General features: G+C 45.6%; 1 protein-coding gene across 5 annotated transcripts in view; it reads right to left on the bottom strand.

Moving 5' to 3' along the window:
- The window catches only part of TP63 (tumor protein p63), an 83,190-nt gene that overhangs the window by 16,275 nt on the left and 47,548 nt on the right, over nt 1–19,367 (bottom strand). For 3 of the 5 annotated variants that reach the window (XM_075098971.1, XM_075098969.1, XM_075098972.1), the window contains exons 3-8: nt 6,601–6,787; nt 4,769–4,884; nt 4,335–4,444; nt 3,927–4,063; nt 2,850–2,932; nt 1,734–1,870 (exon numbers count right to left, since the gene is read on the bottom strand). In XM_075098971.1, coding sequence (XP_074955072.1) covers nt 1,734–1,870; nt 2,850–2,932; nt 3,927–4,063; nt 4,335–4,444; nt 4,769–4,884; nt 6,601–6,787 — 770 coding nt within the window. The remainder of the gene's footprint in view (nt 1–1,733; nt 1,871–2,849; nt 2,933–3,926; nt 4,064–4,334; nt 4,445–4,768; nt 4,885–6,600; nt 6,788–19,367) is intronic. The other 2 variants (XM_075098970.1, XM_075098973.1) reach the window with 1 other exon arrangement.

A 19,367-nucleotide genomic window follows, 5' to 3' on the forward strand; every position in this document is an offset into this window, starting at 1 on the left:
TGAAAACAGTAATTACGGCAAAACAACTGTCAGCACCAAGTGAAAGCTGTCATCTGCTGCCGTCCATTTCTGCTTGCAAAACCATTTCTCAGATGAAATGGCTGTAGTTCAGGTGGAGCTTTGAAGAAACACAGCTGAGTGCACAAAGGCCACAATGCCTAGCAGCTAGTAAATACAAGCTATAGTACATAGAAACAGTGCAGATGGCTGATAAAATTATCATCATCATTAAGTGCTTCAAAAAGAGAGTCCAGAGCCCCTGGATGCTGCAGCCATTTTGGCACAAGGCTTTTTTCACACCTCACAAGACTCCAGCTGACACTAAAAACACACAGGTCAAAATGTGAACACATGCAGAGATCTGGCAGAAAGCCATGGTATTGCAGAAGTCCTGAGACAAGGCCAAGGCACCAAAATAAATCCCTTCAGGCTCAAGTGGGACTTATGTGGTGTCTTGGCCTCATGCTAACCTCTGCAGAGGAATGAGTTACACTGCAGCCTCTTGACACGTGAGCTTACCAGCAGGAACGCATAAGATCCTAAGCACTACCGCTGGTGGCTACCTACAGCCTGGGCAGCTATTTTCTGTCACCTAATACAGCAGGTGAATCAATACCCATGAATGACACCGCTTACGGTCTGTCTGGGAAGTAATTCTGTGACCCAGTCTCAGTAACTGCAAAGCTTTGGGAACAGAGGGGAAAATGGAAACTAGACACTTATTGGCCCTTCTTCTCCCCATCCTGCCACTTACACCACCCAAAGTAATCCTGGTGCAGCCCTGTCAGCCAAGGTCAGATAGGGACTACGTCTGCCCACATAGAAAGTTTCTCATGAGCAATATGGAGGATCAACAAAAAAGTACAGGTTTTAAAAAACACTTTAAAAGTGCACGCTGACAGCCTCTTCTCTGAAATGCCCACTGGTCACAAAGCAATTCTTACATGTTTCTTCCTTGCTCCTGGACTTTCAGCTTCCCTTTTTATAGCTGAGGAACCTATAGTGTTTACACCCCACTGAGACACCAGACGTCCAACAGCACCAGAGATGTGTAGCAGTGGGGTCTGAGCACTTGACCAAGCTGGCACTCACAGTCCCGGCTTCATGTGCTCTTGGCAAGATGCTCAAGTGGACTCCCTGGAGGAGGTGTGGAGATGGCTTCACATTCACTGCTGTTCCCCATGGAGCAGATGAGAGAGAAGCACACCTAACCCTGTGCTCCCCAGCTCAGGCATGCACACAATTGGGTTTCTGTCTGCAGGCTGTGCAATGGCATTGCCTTGCTGTGCCTTGGGCTCCACCTGGAAGTCAGAAACGAGGTGCTAAGCCTGTCCTCATTCACCCTCCAAGGCCAAAAGGTGAATTGTGTGGGATGAGAGACTAGAGAGGGACCTTGCAAGCAATCAGGTTGTGTGCTTGGGGAAGGAGGACTGTTTTGTCCCATTTGCACAGGTCGTGAAATCTGAATCTCAAACTCACAAACTCTCAAGTCTGGTCCAGAAACCTCGTTTTGGCTAGGCTCTTGGCATCAACTTCTACCAGCTCTGAACAGGGGGTTAACAAGCAGCTATGTTGTTGGAAAGGATTTTGCCAACACAATACAAGTACCGGGCTCTCGGCTGAGCACCACATCCCTACCAACAACTGTGCAGAAGCCTTCTGTGTCTCTCTCCTCTCTCCCCTTTTTACACTGTCCTCACTGCACAGGTCACTGCAACCACACTCATACTCACTGCTTCTGGAGCAAGTGCTGGTGCTGCTGTTGCTGCTGTTGCCGGTAAGTCTCAATCGTGTGCTGGGGAAGGTACTGCATTAGTTCCAGGGACTCTTTGATCTTTAGTAGCATTTCATATGTCTCCCGTCCCCTCACCTGGATCATAGGAAAAAGAAAAGAGGAAAAAGAAAAGCCTTGAAGGACTACATCTATAGTGACAGCTGCCTTAGCCAGTTTTAGATAAAGTCCTGTAAACAACCAGAGCAGTATGCAAATACTCTGTTTATACTCTAAGCATATGCAGTAAAACCACTAAGCCTTGTGCAAGAGGTTCAGCAGATAATGTTGAAGAGCGATAATCTGACACTGCAGGCTAACAAACAGCTTGGGGTTGTCTTCCGTCTCCATGTAAATCTATGCCAACAAAAAGCAATATTCCGATCCAATCTGTTCAACAGAAAGTGTCTTTACCTGCCTCAGATGTAAGCAGATCTGGTGCTGAATCTTATATGCCTTGAGGAAAAAAGAATACTTGAATTTGGGTGTTGGGTTTGGATCTCCCTTCTCCTCTAAGCGCACCGTGGTTTGTGATTTGTCCAACTAAACGTGGCTCATGAAGAAGCGGCTAAAAGGCCAATTACAGATACTTCTTGCTCTTCCAGATCCTACACTTAATACAGTGTATTTCACTTCTCTAACACCACAACGATGGTAATACGTATGAAAGCCATAGAAACATCCACCTTTGTCAGCAAGAAAACAACCATTAGCTCTAGAGAAGCTTCAGTTGCCATGGACCCAGAAATGACAGAGAAGAAAACCCAGTTAGGTCTCCAAAACAATGTTTCCAAGACAGACAGATTCCGTGGGATATTCTCATACGCCTTGCACAAATCACTGTCAGTCAGCAGATAATTGGATTTTTTTCTTTTTCTTCCCCCCCGCCCCCCCCCCCCCCCCCCCCCCCCTTGGAATATGTATTTAAAACAGATAGCTCTGGGTATTAAACAAACAAACAAATCCACATCCCATCCCCATCCTCAGTTCTCTCTGAGGTCTAGGTGAGCAGCTGACTTGGCGCAAAGCATTGAGGAAGATACTAAACACAGGATAAATGCAAAGATAGAGAACTCACCGGCAAGTATAAGAGCTCATCATCTGGCGAACGTCTTTTTTTGATAGAGGTCATTTGTATGCCGTGAGTTCCTTGTCGAAAAGCTGGAAGAGAAACCCCAAAAACATTCTTTTTAAAAAAAAAAGAAAGAGAAAAGGAGAAACATGAAGTACATGGCCAGTTCAAATCCACAGTGCTCTGAAAGAGTCTCTGCCTGCACCACTCCAGAACTGTGCGCACAGCTCCTGGCTCTATAAGGCAAACAACTTTGCAGATGTTGGGTGGCCATACCGCTTAGGGAAACACACGGCCAAGGAGTGCTGGGTGCAAAACCCCAGCAAGCCACACCGAGAACAAGTACTGACTCTTTGCAGGAAAGTCTGCGAGCTTTGGTATTACAGTGCTCATGAGCTGTCAGTGGATCAGTGATCCACAAAGGTGAGACAACAGGCAGGGAGCATGCCGAATTCAGTGCAAAAATGAAGCTTCCCTCCAATCTTCCTTCTATTAAAACCTGCTGCCTTGCTGTTCAGCCTAGTGCCATCACCGAGCATATGTGGAAAATCAAAGCTGAGTTTCCACATCTTGCATGTCTGATGAGTATATCACAATACTTGAAGCACAGAGAAGCCGCCACTTGCCAGAGCACCTCCGATGCACAGCAAAGTTTACATGCAGTCTTAATCTAGATCCCTGTGACTGGAAGACACATGCCACAGCATGAGACACTGGCTAGGAGGAGCAAAGAATGACAGCACAGTCTCAAACAAGCAGTAAAGGTTCAAAAACTGGTTATAGAGTTCCAACCATGTACCTTGAGGCTAGCAAATAAACGCACCCTCCAGCCACTGCTGAGAGGGCTAATCAGACATAGGCAGAACTGCAAGGGAGCCCACAAACCCAGCTTGTCAAATACTGTTTTGTGAATGCCAGCTCATTTTTCAGGCTGATTCACCAAGGGAGAACAGATGTCTAATGCCCTCCTGCCTCCAAGCCCATGCACAGCACTGCTCCATCCCTGCAGTACAAGCACTGGGGTCACACCTGCACCCAGTGACAGCACAATCTGCAATCTGCTCAGCTCTGCCATCTACTTACGGCGCTTCGTACCATCACCATTCTTTGTGCTGTCGGAGACTTGCTGCTTGCGGATGCTGTCCTCATCTGCTTTGCGATCTCTGCCTGGGCAAGCGCAAATGCGGGCTTCAAAACATCGGCGACCCAAGACTTGCCCACTGGGAAGAGAGGTGAAAGAGGAAATGTCAGCCGCTGGCCAGCAACATCCCTCAACTTCACACCAGGCTATGCACAGACAAACCCAAACCTCCCATTTCCCAGCCAGGATGTCCCAGGTGTTGGGCAACTCCCACCTGTAAAGATTTGAAAAATGTCCTATGGACCCTTGCATCAAATTGTCCCTAAGGATATGCAATGCTTCCCTGAGCAGAAGAGGAGCCAGAAGGCCACCTCTCAAGCAAACGGCTATGCTCATGATGCACTACTTACTCTCTGGTTTCCAGTGTCACAATGATGAGGATCGGGCGACGGTTCATCCCTCCCACACAGCTACTGTTACACATGAAGTTGTACAAGACTGTTGTGAACTCTGTACCAACCTGGATGAAACAAAGGGGGTGAGCAGAAGAACACTGGATGGAAAGCTCTGCTTTTTCCAGGCTCTCCTCTTGCACTCCCACAGCTGTGCTACAATCAGACTAGCATGAAAGGGGCCCCTCCACAAGGCTTCTTTAGAAGAAATTAAGAACTCCTTCTCTCAAGGGGATAAAGAGGGTCTTTAAAAGTTCATTTCTGACAAAGACGAAGAAGGGATTCATTGTTATGAAGATAGGGAAAGCATAAGATCCCAACTCCTTTGACTAGGGTTACAAATCCCACTCTTTTGTGTGCTGGGATGCCACTACTCTGAGCTCACAACGTACCTGAGGCGGCTCGTAAGGGACCAGCACGCTCTGCCTCCCAGTGATGGGGTCTTCTACATACTGGGCATGGCTGTTGCCTTCTACCCTGATCAGATGGCTGGGAGGTGCAATCTGCCCTGCAAGTGCAAGGGGGCAAAAGACAAGAGACCATTCAGTGAAGCAAGCTCATGTGCAGGGCAGCAAGATCTTCCAGCAAAGGAAACCCCTACACCTGTCCCCAGAGATCTATCAGAGCACATGCAAGCCTCCCAGCCCTTAAAGCATCACTTCTGCCCACTACCAGACATGAAAGGCCATGCAGACTTTCCTCAACTCATGCTGGACACTTGTGATTAAACTTGAACGTGGGCTTCCTAAGATGCCAGACCAGACAAGCCCAAACACTAGCTGAATGGCAGCTCACAGCAACTTTTCGAGCAGATAACTCTATGTAGATTTTTCACATCAGCTGAAAGCCTTTCTTTCTTCCCGCTAATGCACACAAAGCAAATTCCTTCAAGTCTCAATCCCTATTCTTTTCCCCATCAACTGCTAACCCTCTTCTGTTCCCTCACATCAGTCTTGATCCTAAGGAGCTAAAAAAGATTCAAGCAGCAGGGGAAAAATGCATTTAATTAACAATCAACTTAAAAAAAATTGTGCTTTCTTACAGCAGAGGCAGAAGGGAATGTGATTTTCTTTGTTTCTAGGCCCCTTTCCAATAATTTTTAAAAATAATTTCCTTCCTGCAAATTTCCTTCAGTGTTTCTACAACTTACAACTAAATCCTGAGAGAAGACTGTTACGGGTTCATCCAAAGAATTTGTTTTGTGTTTGAACTGCTAACTTCTTACTTGAAATACAGTTATTTCTCTAGAAACATGCTATTTCAAGAATAAGAATTTATAATTTCTTTTTTTTTTTTCTTTCTCAAAACTACATCACTGAAACAGGTATCAACCCTCAAAAAATCCACTTTGTCACAAAAGCACTTTCTAACATGAAAAACTATTTCAAAAACTGTCTGACTCACTTTGATTTTACACTCCAAATCCCTGCTTATTTTTGGGCTTGTCTAGCTGGCTGCACTGTAACAAGCAAAAGGGATCCAGGCTCCTGAGACATCCTGCTAACTGACACCAACAGGGGTTTTTTTTTTACAGTAGGAGATAAATAATGCATGTAGAATAAAACAGATGCTCATGTGAACTTATGTGAACTTAAGCAGTCAGCGCAAAACAGAGCCCAGCCCATGAGTTTGCAGAAAACCCCAAGACATTTTTAAAACAGCTGCTACTTCACTAACATGAGAAGCAAGTAAAAGATTAAAACATTAATACTGAACTGATAGCATTAAATGTAAAGGAAGGTTGCCTACAGCTGATGCTGGCACTTTGCGTTATCCTGCTAGAGATAAACAGCCCCTCCGTCTTTGAGGCATGGATTAAGGACTAGAGATGATATTGCATCCTGTTACTAGATTCCTGTCCCAGCAACATGGAAGCTCATTCCTGAGCACAAGAACAGCTGCTTCTCATTGTGGGAGCAAAAGTGGAGCAGGGAAAGGCTGCCAGAAGGGCACTGCCTGCCATGGGGACAGACATCCATCCAACCTGGGCAGGCATGAGGTTTATTTCAGTACTTTCTTCCCAAGGACGTGCTTGCACAGGGACAGCTAAAGCATAGTATGAAGTGTCCTGCTAAGCACAGGAAATAAAAAGCTGCACAAGATGTTGCAGGGAGGCCTGCTTCCAGCGGGCTTCCTGTGAAGTTGCCGCCAAATCCCTGCACCAGCCACTCATCAGCCAAGCAGCTTTGGAGAGGGACTGCCAGGAAAACACTGCCCTCCTTACCCTCGTTGAACTCCCGGCTCAGCTCGTGGTTCGGGCAGCGTTTGACCACTTCGGTGACATGTTCAGCTTTCTTGTAGACTGGCATAGCCCTGATGACAGCTCCCTGTGGTGGCGGGGTCATCACTTTGATCTGGATGGGACATGTCTTTGCGATCTGGCAGTACAGCTTTTTCAGTTCGGTGGAATACTGGGCAGGGGAAAAGAGTAAAAGAGTCAGAATGTTCAGCTAGAGGTAGAGGATGCCAGAAGGATGGAGAAGGGTTTACACATGCAGCTGAATGCACCAGCTACTGCATGTGCATTGCATTTGTTCACACAACAGCCACACTTCCAGACAAGTAGCAAAACACCATGACCTTTACTTTTTTAGAATAGCAGAGTATAAATGTATAGCTTAGTTTTCCCAAAGGCAAAAATCTTCAGATAAAGAACACTGCTTTTACAAAATAAATGCAGTCTTTATTTCTTTTGGGCACATACCCCTTCTTCCAAAGGACACGCATTACCCACCTAACACTATAATCCTGGAAGCACTGGAAACCATGCACATAAAGGCTTTCACACTGTTTTGTAAGAAGCTCTCCTGCTTTTGCAGATGGGTGAAATAAAGACATGAACCTTGAAGTTGAACAGTACTTGAAAGCAAGACCTTGACCAATTTGGGGGTTGTACCAAATCTGGTATTACACACACCTTTTAAAAGTGTCTCACCCCTCTGCTGACCATCTCTGTAGCCATCTCCACACTTCTAAACTCAAAGCATTATGTCCATGAAAGAGGAAAAAAATTAAAAGTGGTTTGTTTTTTGTTTTCTTTTTTTTTAAAATAATCAAAGCTCAGAAGAAATGAAGAGCCTAAAGACCAGGTCCATGGTGGGGACCAGAGCACACCCGGGAGCTGGCTCCAGAAGGGAGGTTTTGACCATCCTGAGTGTGCAATGAATAACTGGAGCAGGACAAGATGTTTTTCTTCACAGTGTGGATCTGGAACATATTAGCTTCCCTCTTTTAAGATGCTCCCCCCTAAAGCAGTAACCCTGGTGCAGCATTTTCCTGAAGTGTGTTCACACCTGGAAACCTTTACTCTGCAATACATTGAAGCATGGGCTGAATTAATTGTTTTCTGTTTAAAAACCCTCACTGAAATAAGGGCACATGCTTAGCAGGAATGGTTGCAAGGACTCCTATGTTGCTCAGTACAGTGTAACCTAAATCTATATTTCTGGATGTCCCCAATGAGAGAGACTCTCCAGTCTCCTCTGCTGTACAAGGTTCTTTCAGAATACAGCAGTTTTCATCAGTTCCCCAACTCCAGAGGCATTCAGTTTTTTCCTGGTGCTCAGACATTCATGAGCTCAGAGCTCTCCCAGTAACTCTAACCACGTAACCCACGGGAATTGCTGGCATTTCCCCACTTCCATCTCTTCAGTTCTTGCCAAAAAAGAAAAGTGAAATCCCCAAAGTGGTTGTTTTCTCAAAAAATGTCTCTAGCAGCCATGACCGATACAGCCCTGGTCCCAACTGTTCAAACAGAGCACCAACAGGTTCATACAGGTTGAGGACACAATGCGACCATCTACCCTGCCAGGATGGGAAGAGCTAGCGCATGTATGGGTGGGCGACAGGTGACGTGGCAACAGAAGGTTTAGCTAGCGATATTCAGGGATTATTTGCATTTTGAAGTGTACACCTTGCTAACATAGGAAAAAACAATGCTGGGAGAGAGACAGCTGGGAGAGAGACACCAGGTAGGAGGAGAGTGGGATTAAAAGTAAGCCAAGCCGGTCACTTCTCTCCTCACTCAACACCACCCCGCCACATGGCAGAGAAGATGCTACAGGTATTGAAGCTAAGGGAAAAAAAAATTTTTTTAAAATGCAAAGCCCAAATTGTGCAATGTATTTTATGTGCCTGCAGGCTAGAGATTAAGCCCACAAAGGATTTACCCAGCCTGCGGAAATGGGGAACATGCCAAACAATTACAAAAAGTTACGAAACAGATCTAGATGGTGATTTATATCGTACATCTTTTTAACCTGAAATTCCTTATTGTTTTTTAATTAAAAAGCAATTCTTTACTGAAGGTAAGAGTGAGCTCACTAGGTTGCCTTTTCATCTCAAGTGGCAGGAAAAGAATCACTTCTATTTGAATGAGGAAGAAAATTTATAAAGCATTGTTTCCCTCAACACATTAGTTTGCTAACAATATTGTGAAGGTTTCAAGGGCAGAAAGTCTCAAAAAAATCTCAAAAAGCCAGCTAATCGCATGGATGACTTAACATCATTGAAGCATAAAGAAATTGGGCACCCAAAGGTGGTGGGCCGAAAAAAAAGCATAAATATGGAAGCATTATGGCGCAGGGAGGGCACAGCACACACCAGGAGCCAATGTGTCTGGTGTCTGCAGGCAGTTGGAAAATTGAACAAATGGAAGGAGATGCAGACCCCTCTGTCATGGATCAACAGTGTTGGTGCTGACTGTAGTTTTATGTATAATATCTTCAAAGTCAGAAAGCTGGGTTTACAAGAAGGGGGGGGGGGGGGGGGGGAAATTACTACTGCTTTCAGAAGGACAGGAGAGATGCCCATCACCAGCATGAATCCTAAGGCTCCAGGTCAAACACTGCGACCCCTCTGCCAGCAAAGGGAGGGATCTCCTTGTCCATCATTTGGCACCCCAACTGTCAGACACCTTTGGCTACAAGCAGCAAGGCAGGCATTGGGCCTGCAGCTTAAATTCACAGAAAGCAAATTGCCAAGGGCTAATGGGCTATGATGAACAAGACTGTCCAACGAAGAAATATATGTATGTCCCCAAATAACAGGGCAGACTCAAGCACTCCAGACTTGGGCCAACACCTTGAACAGGAGTCCAACCCTGCTTCAGGACATGGTCAGGGCACAGGGAGGCAAGCAGCAGCACCCAGCAGAGGTGGATGAGACAGCAGGAGGACTGCACTGCCTTTTTGTTACCTGATTGCAAGAGGAGTTCAAGCCTCATGGGCACTACACAGGACTCGGGGCTGTGGCACATTGCCATGATTTCACGTCTACCTCAGGCACAACCGCCTCCGAGTGTGCAATCACTGAGCAGCCAGTCATTTAACACCAGTGTAAATCTGTCCCCGAGGTACCTGCTGTCAGACAGTAAGGGGCTTGAGTTTCCCACCCTGCCAATTTTGCTGCAACCGTCGGTAACCTGATGCCCAGCCATCTATTGGCATAAATAGATGTGAACAACTAGGTCACGGTGACTCGTACAGGATTGTGATAATCTCTATATCCATGGAGCAAGAAAGGATATTGTATATAGATTTCAAAGCAAACAAACATCAGAAAAAAAATGTGAGGCAGGAGCTGTCTGTGCATTCAGAGAGAGCCTGCAAGCAAGGGTTGCCCCTCTTGGCACAGGTGTCTCGCCCCAGCAGTCCTCAAGCTGCCCCACTTTGCAGAAGGTGAGAGCCCCCCTGCCCACTGTTTTGCTATGGGAACTGACAGATGCTCACTCTACAAGGGGTAAGATCACGAGACTAGTAATTCCCAGAAGTCCAGAGCATGGCTATTAATCAATGCACTTCTGTTCCTCACTAGTGTAAGAAAAGTAAATTAATTAGGAGCAAAAATACCAAAAATGAGCTTGACCAAATCAACAAACCTGTCCTTTAGTGAGATGACAGTAGGCATGATCTAGCAGCAGGAACAAAAGCTGCACCAACAGCCTGAGGAGCATGAACACCACTTCTACCAGACATACAGACCACAAAGTTATTTAAAACAAAAGAATGGAGCCTAGAGACGTGTTATCCATTCAAGAGGGATGGATTTCCTTTCAAAGGAAAGAGCTTTGGCTCGGACTTTCCATTGGGGTTCGAGTGCTGCATGTCATGCCCAAATAAGCAGACTTCAAGAGATTGCTACGAACAACAGTGAATTTAGCTTTTTGCTTAATAATATGATTTAAAAGGAAAGAAGAAAACATTCCAGTGCCTGCAGCCCTGCCCTCCCCACCTGCCTGTGCAGACATACTGTATTACCCGCTCTTGGCACCCTGGCTGGTAATTCAGTATGACAATACACACACGCCAGCTACCATCAAGCAACACCTGTCTGATTTCTCAGCAAGCCCCTTCTCCAGAAGGTGTGTCTACAAAGGGTTTAAAGAAGAAAACAAAACACTTTTCACCTCTCAAATGAAGAATTTTCGCTAGAAAGGACAGAAGTCTCCTGGAAGCAAATGCTGAGTGCAATACAAGCTGCAATGGATTTTCACTGAGCGTTCAATTCCCCTGCAAAACTCTGATGCAGCAAAATCCCCCAAGCACTACTTGGAAATCTACCTCTAATACCGGTCTTACCATCTGATCTAGCCGAGGGATTATGGGCCCTAAGTCTTTAAAAGGGGCAGGGTTCAGCCAGCTCTGTGAATGCTGACGGATGTCAACTTGAAGGTGATCCCAGAGGCTTGCTTACGGCATGACAGCTCCCTGAGCTCCTTCTGCTCAGATCAACAGCTCTTTCAAATCTTTTGCAAACTTCTCTCAAGAAGTCACATTTTAGTTCAACTCAGTTAAACACTAGATTCATTTTACTTGACATTTTCAAAGCCATCGGTCAGCTGTGCTTTCTTCCCTATCAAACTAACTCTAAAAAGGGGAAAAAAGAACAGGTTAGAAGAGTGGGAAAGCAACATCTACTTGCACCAAAGAATTTGCAGGTGAGAACAAGGAGTTGCAAAGAAATAGAAAGTCACCTGCATAAGGTTTATTAATTTAGGAGAAAAAAGACAGTGGGAAGAAAGGAAGTTACCTACTAAGAAGAGATTTATGCACGCATGTTAAATATTCTTACTTTGATAAACAGTGATTTAACTTTTCATTCACAAAAAAAAACCCTGTTGGGGGCAGGGGACACACACACCAGATAAGACTGTGAAACTGACTTGTACCCAGAGGATGCTCTGTGGGGAAGCCCAAGAGCAGTTCTACCAGGAGTGCTGTGGGTATGGATGTTTCCTGCCAGATTTAACTTTCAACTCATTAAAACCTTAACCCCACTGCTTACTAGCAGAATTATTGCAGCTCCAGTTTGAGGTCCTCTATCTCATCAGGCTCTAGAGAAAAGGAGACAGTTTGCTGCTAGGAGACGTAGCAGACATTCAAACTATGGCACAACAGATAGGTCCAGTGATCATTGGCCCCGACATGCACACAGATCCACCACATGTGATGACAGCCCCCAGATTCAGAGCCCACCTAGCAGTGATATGTGCCTGTGAGCATCACCTGCCGGAAGGGGAAGCCACCATGCAGCGGCCAGGGAGGATGGGAGCGGGAGGGGATGCTGACGCAGCCCCACAATTGCTTTGCAGACATTTACCAAATTTCTCCACCCCGGGGCAAAGGAAAAACCACGTCACCCTCTTTTCCCCCCTCAGGGAAGGGCAGGAATTCACCCAAAGGCACCCACCTTGGAGGAGAGCTAATTTTTACGTTCCCCTTGAGCCCCTCTGCCCCCTTCCCCATCCCGCACTTTGCCAGATGCATACTAACAGTGCTGATGAGCTATTAAAATCCTTCCTCCAAGCGCTTTTCCCCAGGAGCTGCAGCCAAAGGCCGCCTGTTGCCACCCGTCAGTCACAGGGATTAATTACCTGCGCCGGGCTGGGAGCGGCACATTCCTCCCTGGCCTCACCCTCCGACATGTTGACATCAGGCAGGTGGGCCCCGTGTCCCCCCGGCCGGCAGCGCGGAAGGGACGGAGGAGGCGGGGTGGGACACAACCCACGAGCTGCATGGGGATGGGCAGCATCAGCACCATGAAAGCCACAAGAGAAACAGGAGAAGCAGAGAGGAGCGTGTTGTTGCAGCTCCACGCTGCCCCAGGGCAGGCGGCACTCCTAATGCCGGACCTGACGCCGATGGCAGCTGGTGCCTCACACTGGAAACCTTAGCGAAAAAAAATTAATATATACATATGTGTGTGTGTGTTGACCTGCTTAGGTAAATGGGTAAGGGGAGGGGTGGCAGGGAGGAGAATGGAGAAATATAGCCTGCGGACAGGGATTCCGCAGGACGGTGCCTGGTGTGCCAGATCCCCTCCTTGCATACAGCCCCACTGCAGAGCGGCTCAGCTTCTCCCCACCGGCTGTGGCTAACCATGGGGCTCAGCCCATGGGCAGTGATCTGGGAGAAGCGGTGCTGCCCACCAAGCCTCTGAAAAGCAACACTTGCGCTCGGCTGAGCTGGCACGGCTCGCACGATGCAAAGGGAGAGAAAAGTGGGTTTTTTTCCCCCACCGTCTGGCAGATACGGAGCTGCACGCACAACCACCTACTTGTCTTGGCAGAGAGTGCCGTCTCTGTGTTCCCCCCTCCCCATACAAACCACTTTGATTTCTTCTGCACTGCACTCCTGTCCAGTCCCCTACCACCACCCCACAAATACTCATCCCCAGCCACGCACCCCATCTCAGAGGATGGTGCTGAAACAGGCTGAGAAGAGTGTGCACAGGGACACGCACAAGTGATCATGCTGTAGAAGACCCCTGAAAGTCCTCAGAATATTGATTTCAGAGCATCTGCTACATTCTCCCATCTTTAGGAACTGAGACTGTTCATTCATATGACAATACTTCAGCATCTCACTTGAAGGTCCCCAGGGATTTTCATTCAAGACTACCTTGATCAGGATGTATTATCTGCTTTAGGAATACTCCTACCTAACATTGCCAGCAAAGCCACAATAGTAGCAGAAATAACACTGATATTTTCCCATACTACTTTTGCACTGTGAAACAGTTGTAAATTTGAAAACTTCACATCTGAGTGCTTTTACATGTCAGTTTCATATCTACAGACTTATTTCATCAACAGATGAAGCCCTCTTGAGGTTCAGCCTGAAAACATTTTTTAAGTGAACAACAACAAAAAAACCCCCACCAAATTAACTGAAAAGTATTCTGTTTCAAGAGAAAGAAAACCCTGATGAAAAACTTCAGAGGCAAGCTGGAAATTCTTTTACACATGTTTTTTGCTACAAAGTGATGGCTGTAGAGGAAGGCTTTACTGTTTGATTTTGTTACTTCAGTCCTCTTCCTTTCTTAGTCTATTGTTTTTCTTTAAATCTTTTTGAAATTAATTTCTTTAAAAACCAAAACCATAAGACTCCTGCCGTCAAATGACCTTACCTTGCATACTCACACAAGCAGAGCATGAGCTATCATAGCCAGCTTCTCTACCGGTTTCTAAATTGAAACTAGGAATACCAAGTAAGTTTCAGATGCTAACAATGTCTAGTAATTTGCATTTCTCATAGGCTACTTTGCATAGGAAGTTTGGTGAGGTGAAGATATGAAACAAGAGCGAATGTGCTGACAGCTAAAGTTGAGCCAGTGCTGAACATCTTGCCCTGTGGGTCACAGTAAGTGCTCACTAACAGCAGAATGCCATGTTACAAAATAACATGAGATTTTTCACTAAATGAAATAGCTTCCACAGGGAGCATTTATTTTATGTTCTTACGCAAAGTCTGTGGTATGCTCTCTGATACCTTCTTGCAAGCACAAATTTACACACACAAAACACCCAAGGAATTATCCCGCCCATAGCATGGTTCCATCCAATGTAGTGTTACAGGCCAAAGCACATGCACTTTGCAAGCGTACCAGGCCCTGAATGCTGTGCCGATTTCCATAGGATCAGAGTGTCTCCCAGCTCATGATTCTGCACATCTCTGATGTTATTTTTACAGGCTTTGCTGATTAACTGGCACTAACATGGTCAATTTACAGGCCGTCAATAGAACACTAACTGTGTGGTGTCTCCTTCCTTGAAGGACTTTTCTTTAGGACGATTTTGCAAAGAAAGCCTCCCATGCATGGTGCCTCATGCTGCAATTGTTATACTTCAAGCATTTGGTTTAGGGGGCAGGGGAGAGTGCTAGACACAGGGTCTTTTTATCCTGTTCAACTCTCACACTCTCCAGTTGACACCCAGGTCTCCAAGTGCCTTCTGTATTACAAATGCACAACAACATAAACAACCTATTTGACTACCAAAGAGTATACAACATTAAGAAACACACACTATGGCAAGCCCACTCGCATGCTACCCAAACTCACCTAAAGGCTATGAAGCATTAATATTTGGCAGAACAGCAAGGAGTAAACAAAGTTACACTAAAATATTAATTAAAATTGGAATTGAAAAACATCAGTTTCAATTATTGATTGTTAATTAGTAAAAATTTGACAGCAGATTTTTAATCATTACAGTGAATTCAGAAGCAGCTCCATGGACAATTTCACTGCATTTCTTCCCTTCTTCCACAGTTCCACTATACTCAAAAACACTCAGCTGCTTCACTTCCTCCTAACAGGAGGGGAACCCACTGCAAATGAAGTGCTACAGTAAAGGTACAAGTATTTGCATCTATATAGAATACATGCACCTGCTTGCAGGCAATGCAAGCAAGTGTACATACATGACCACATATGTTTTCATGGAAGTTGATCAGTATGACACCAAGTATCACATCAGCTAGAGACTATGACAGTGACATAACCGACAATAATCCTTCCAGCCAATTCTACTCGTTACACAAGAATGTATTCACTAAAGCTGCAGGTAAAAACCTCCAAGACTTGATTTAGCAAAAAATCCTTCAGCATATGTTTAACTTCTGGCAGCACTGTTAACTGCTACCTGCTTAAGCTGGTATTCCTCTGCATAAGGGCATTTGTGAAGCCAAACTTGGGCTTAAGAAAGGCCTGATTCAATTAATATTTTAAATGAAACCAGAATATTTTCATGGAAGACCCCAGAAATGTGCTGGAAAGAACATATCCAGGCTCCTGCCAGCAAATCCACCCCGCCACATACTGCTGCTGACTCACATGGACATCAGCCTCAAACACTGAGCACCAGAACCTGTTCTCCTTATGGACTACTTTAAGTAAGTCCAGGTTAGCCATTTCAAACCCCCTTGTTTCAAGGTGTGGGGGATTAAACCTTACAATTTTATGCCTCAGAATCAGCCAAAGAGGAAGGCTGCTTTTTGCTTCCTGTCATCCTCCCAGATCTCACTTGTTTCAGTTCCACGTATTCTAGCATGCTCCATCCTACCAGCCAAACTCCAAAAACCTCTAATCAGCCAGAGGAAATACTGTCTGGAGTAGTCAGACACCACCTTTTAGTGCACCTCCTTGTCACTTTTGTCCACTGCTGAAAGGCAAAGGGTGATGAACTTAACCATAAGGAGGCAAGAACCACAAGAGCACATAAAGGTTGTCCCTACTGATTGCTTTGCCATTTGCTTATCTTAATTGAGCTTGCACAGAGACAAAAATCCTAAAGCTCCCCAGAATAAGCCTGGTCCCACCAAATCCAGCCAGGTTTCATCAACATGAGTCAGCTGTAAGAGTCCCAGGGAAGCGGGTTATGCCTTGCAGCCCTCTACTAGAGGGCATATGTACTTATATGCTTTGGGTCATCAGCAATTTGGGATTCAATCACAGGTTCGGTTAGCTCCACACCAACTGAAAAATCAAGGGGAAGAAGCAGGATACAAGGAAGTGGCAGATGTAAGACTTAACTCCAAAACTCTTTTTAGTTCCTTCATTCGCAAATAAGGGGATTTCATTAATATCTCAGAGGAAAGTAAATGAGTTGTTAGGACAGTATCTGTTACGGCAGAGGGAAGCCAAGATGGACAAGAGAATGTGTTTAAAAAAAAATTAACACAATGAAGTTGTCCTGGCAATGTGGTCTTTTCAATCAGCCACATTTCAAGCCTGCAATTTAGGGGCAGAGTCAAACCTGGAGGTATCAGGCATTCTGCCACAGACTGCACCAGCCATTCAACAGACTGGAAAGCAGGACACTTTGCTAGATGGTGACAGAATGCCACAGGGTCAGCATATTGCAAGAGTAGGATTATGTGTCAAATGTGGGTCGATTTTCCTAGCTGGGTCACTGATGGGCTCAGAGGAGTTGCAAGCTGGTCATCTTTTCACACTCTTTCAGATAGATGACTACAGGAGAGAAGAACAATTCAAAGCTAACACCAGATTTAATGTCTTCTGACATCTCATACTTAACACCTTTGCCTAGAAACCTTTTCTTTCCTGTTGGCTCTTTCTTGACTTAAGGTTTAGATTCAATTGACTCTACTTAGAAGACAAATAAACCTTGAAGAAGTTCACACAGAGATGATTTGTAATTTTTCCTCGCATTATTGAACCACTACTGAAGGCAGAGTTGGACTTCTGTTACCTGTTAAGCCTTGTGCACATGGCCATAACAGATCCCTCTTTCATTCCCCCATAATCCATGTGGAGCATCAGCTTCCCTACTCATTCCAGATGGCCCAGCAACAGCCCTCCTGCTGGTGAGTGCCTTATCCACACAAACTGGAGGACATCTCCGGACAGTGTAGTTCAATGCAAGCAAGGGATACCAGATTTATTTCAAGGGGGGACAGTTTTCAGCAGCCTTCATTCAGAGGGAAAGCTGACAGGTCTGGCTGAGCACTCCTGTCTCCTCAGACGGTGCAACACACATCTTCAGATCCTGAATTTGTGCACATGACAGCTCAGGGCTCTCCCATGGTAGCCCTCTGTAGCTCTTTTCTTCATCCAAAGTTTCCATCCAAATTTTCCATCCAAAGCCACAGGTCAGACAGAGCCAGTGTGAGGGCTTTGGGACACCACAGCCCAGCCCAGCTTGGAAAACACAAAAAGACCCGACACCACATGTGTTTTATTACCTATACTAAAATCCACAACCAAAACACATTAAGTCTTTTCTGAGCAGAGAGCAAGATACTCTGCCTCTGTAATGGACTAAGCAGTTTGAGCAGGTTGATGACTGTGTGGGTATTTTCTTGGCTGGGTGTGCCTACTTCAGTGTGCTGTGACCAAGTGCAGGACTGCTTCCTGGCTGGCTCTCGAGTGGGCAACTGGCCACTGCACCTCATGGAGCAGGGCTGGCACCTAAGCAAGAGGCTAAAGCTCTCAGATGTGGACTTGAACACATGGATAGAATAAGGAGCCACCAGCCAGATCAGTGAATGAGCTCTCTTCTGTATGCATGATCTCGACAAACACTGAAAGGCTCTGATGGAAAAAGGTGATCCGCTTTCTCTCCTACTCACCCTCCTTTCCCCCCATTTATTCTACCCGAGGGAAAGTACAGATACCTCTCTACTCCATCCTTCTAATAAAGTATTAATCACACCTATGGGAGGTGATGGGAGGCAAGACAAAGTATTAAATCTGACAGGCTCTCAAGGCAGCAGTGCCAGTGAAATGCATCATTAAGGTGAGTAATTTTCCTGTTTACTTCATAGGCTCCGAGCTCCCCCCCTTCCTCCCTGCCTAAGATGTGGGCAGGACCCATCAAGGCAAAGCTTTGGAAGCAAGCAGCAGCGTCCCCAATTTCTACATAAACGCTGCAGGCCAAAGAGCAAAGACAAGTTCCAACTGAGCCCTTGACAGTAATCAAGCACTGCGGCGCCTCTGGTCTTGTCTTGTGCATACCTTGCAAGTAGCATCATGTCTTCCCGCTGAGATTTCACTGGCAGCGCACACAGGCGCCTTGTTCCTTTGCTTCTACCTCAGAAAAAGCAAGTCGTGAACACACACACACGCCCCTGCCATTCTGCTCCAAGGAAGACCATTTCCCTCTAAATCTTCAGCGTACTGTGGGCAGCCCTTTCAGAACAGATTTACTAATTTGCAAGAAATCTCTTTTGTTCCCATGCAGAAAGGTTAGTGTGAGTCCCTTGCCAAAAGGGCATTGAGTTTTCTCTATTAACATCCAGGAAACTTTCCTGAGTCAGATCTTATTACATTTGAAATAAAGTGCAGGTACCAGCAAGTCTCTTCCATGATAACAGCCAGGGCCTGTCCCATTTCCTGATCACATTACACTCAATTTCCAGAATTACATCTATGCAAATATTGTTCTCCTGCTTGCAGAGCACTTCATTGATAATTAAAGTGAAAAGCCAGCAAAGCTTTTCTGGCCGGGACAGTAAGTGAGGCAACAAACTAACGTGCAGACACTGCGCAGGGTCAAAATTTCTTCTTCCATATGAAGACCATCCGATAAGGGTCGTCTCTTCCTCCTAGAGGACAGGGAATCCAAACCAAACCATTTCTACATTTGCTGACCCAACAAAGCTATACTCTAGTTCTGAGTCACAGAGAAAACATGAGTTTTAGGAAAGACAAAAAAAAAATATCACACCTAACTGAGCAAGTCATACTTTTACTGAGAACATAAAGATGCAGTAACTAAGATCTAAACTAGACCAATAAAGCATGACAGCAGCTCTAGCATACTTAGGATGAATGGTGACTAAGTCAAACCTTTAAGCCTTTTATTCATACAATTAAGCTTTTGGATGAATGGCAAGAAAGTCAGACAAGAACACAGTCACTAGCTATTACCAACATTTGCAAGGTTCTGGCATCTGTATTTTACCCAGATCCTCCTCTCTCCCAGCCCTCTCCTTCCATCCTCAATGACCTAGCTAAGCACAGTCCTTGAGTCAACTGATGTGGTTTCTCCTGAGCCTACTTTCAAAGTCAAGACATGATTCAGCAAGGCGTTTAAGCAGATGCCTACCTTTAAGGATGGGAGCAGCCTTGCTGACTCCAACAGAACCCAATAGATTTCACAGGGAATATTCACGTGCTAGAGGTTATGCACTCACTCTAGTGCCTTACTGAACCGGGACTTTGATTTTCCTACATACTGTGGGAAAC

This window comes from Phalacrocorax aristotelis, chromosome 7, assembly GCF_949628215.1.
Source record: "Phalacrocorax aristotelis chromosome 7, bGulAri2.1, whole genome shotgun sequence".
In the NCBI taxonomy this organism is placed as follows: Eukaryota; Metazoa; Chordata; class Aves; order Suliformes; family Phalacrocoracidae; genus Phalacrocorax; species Phalacrocorax aristotelis.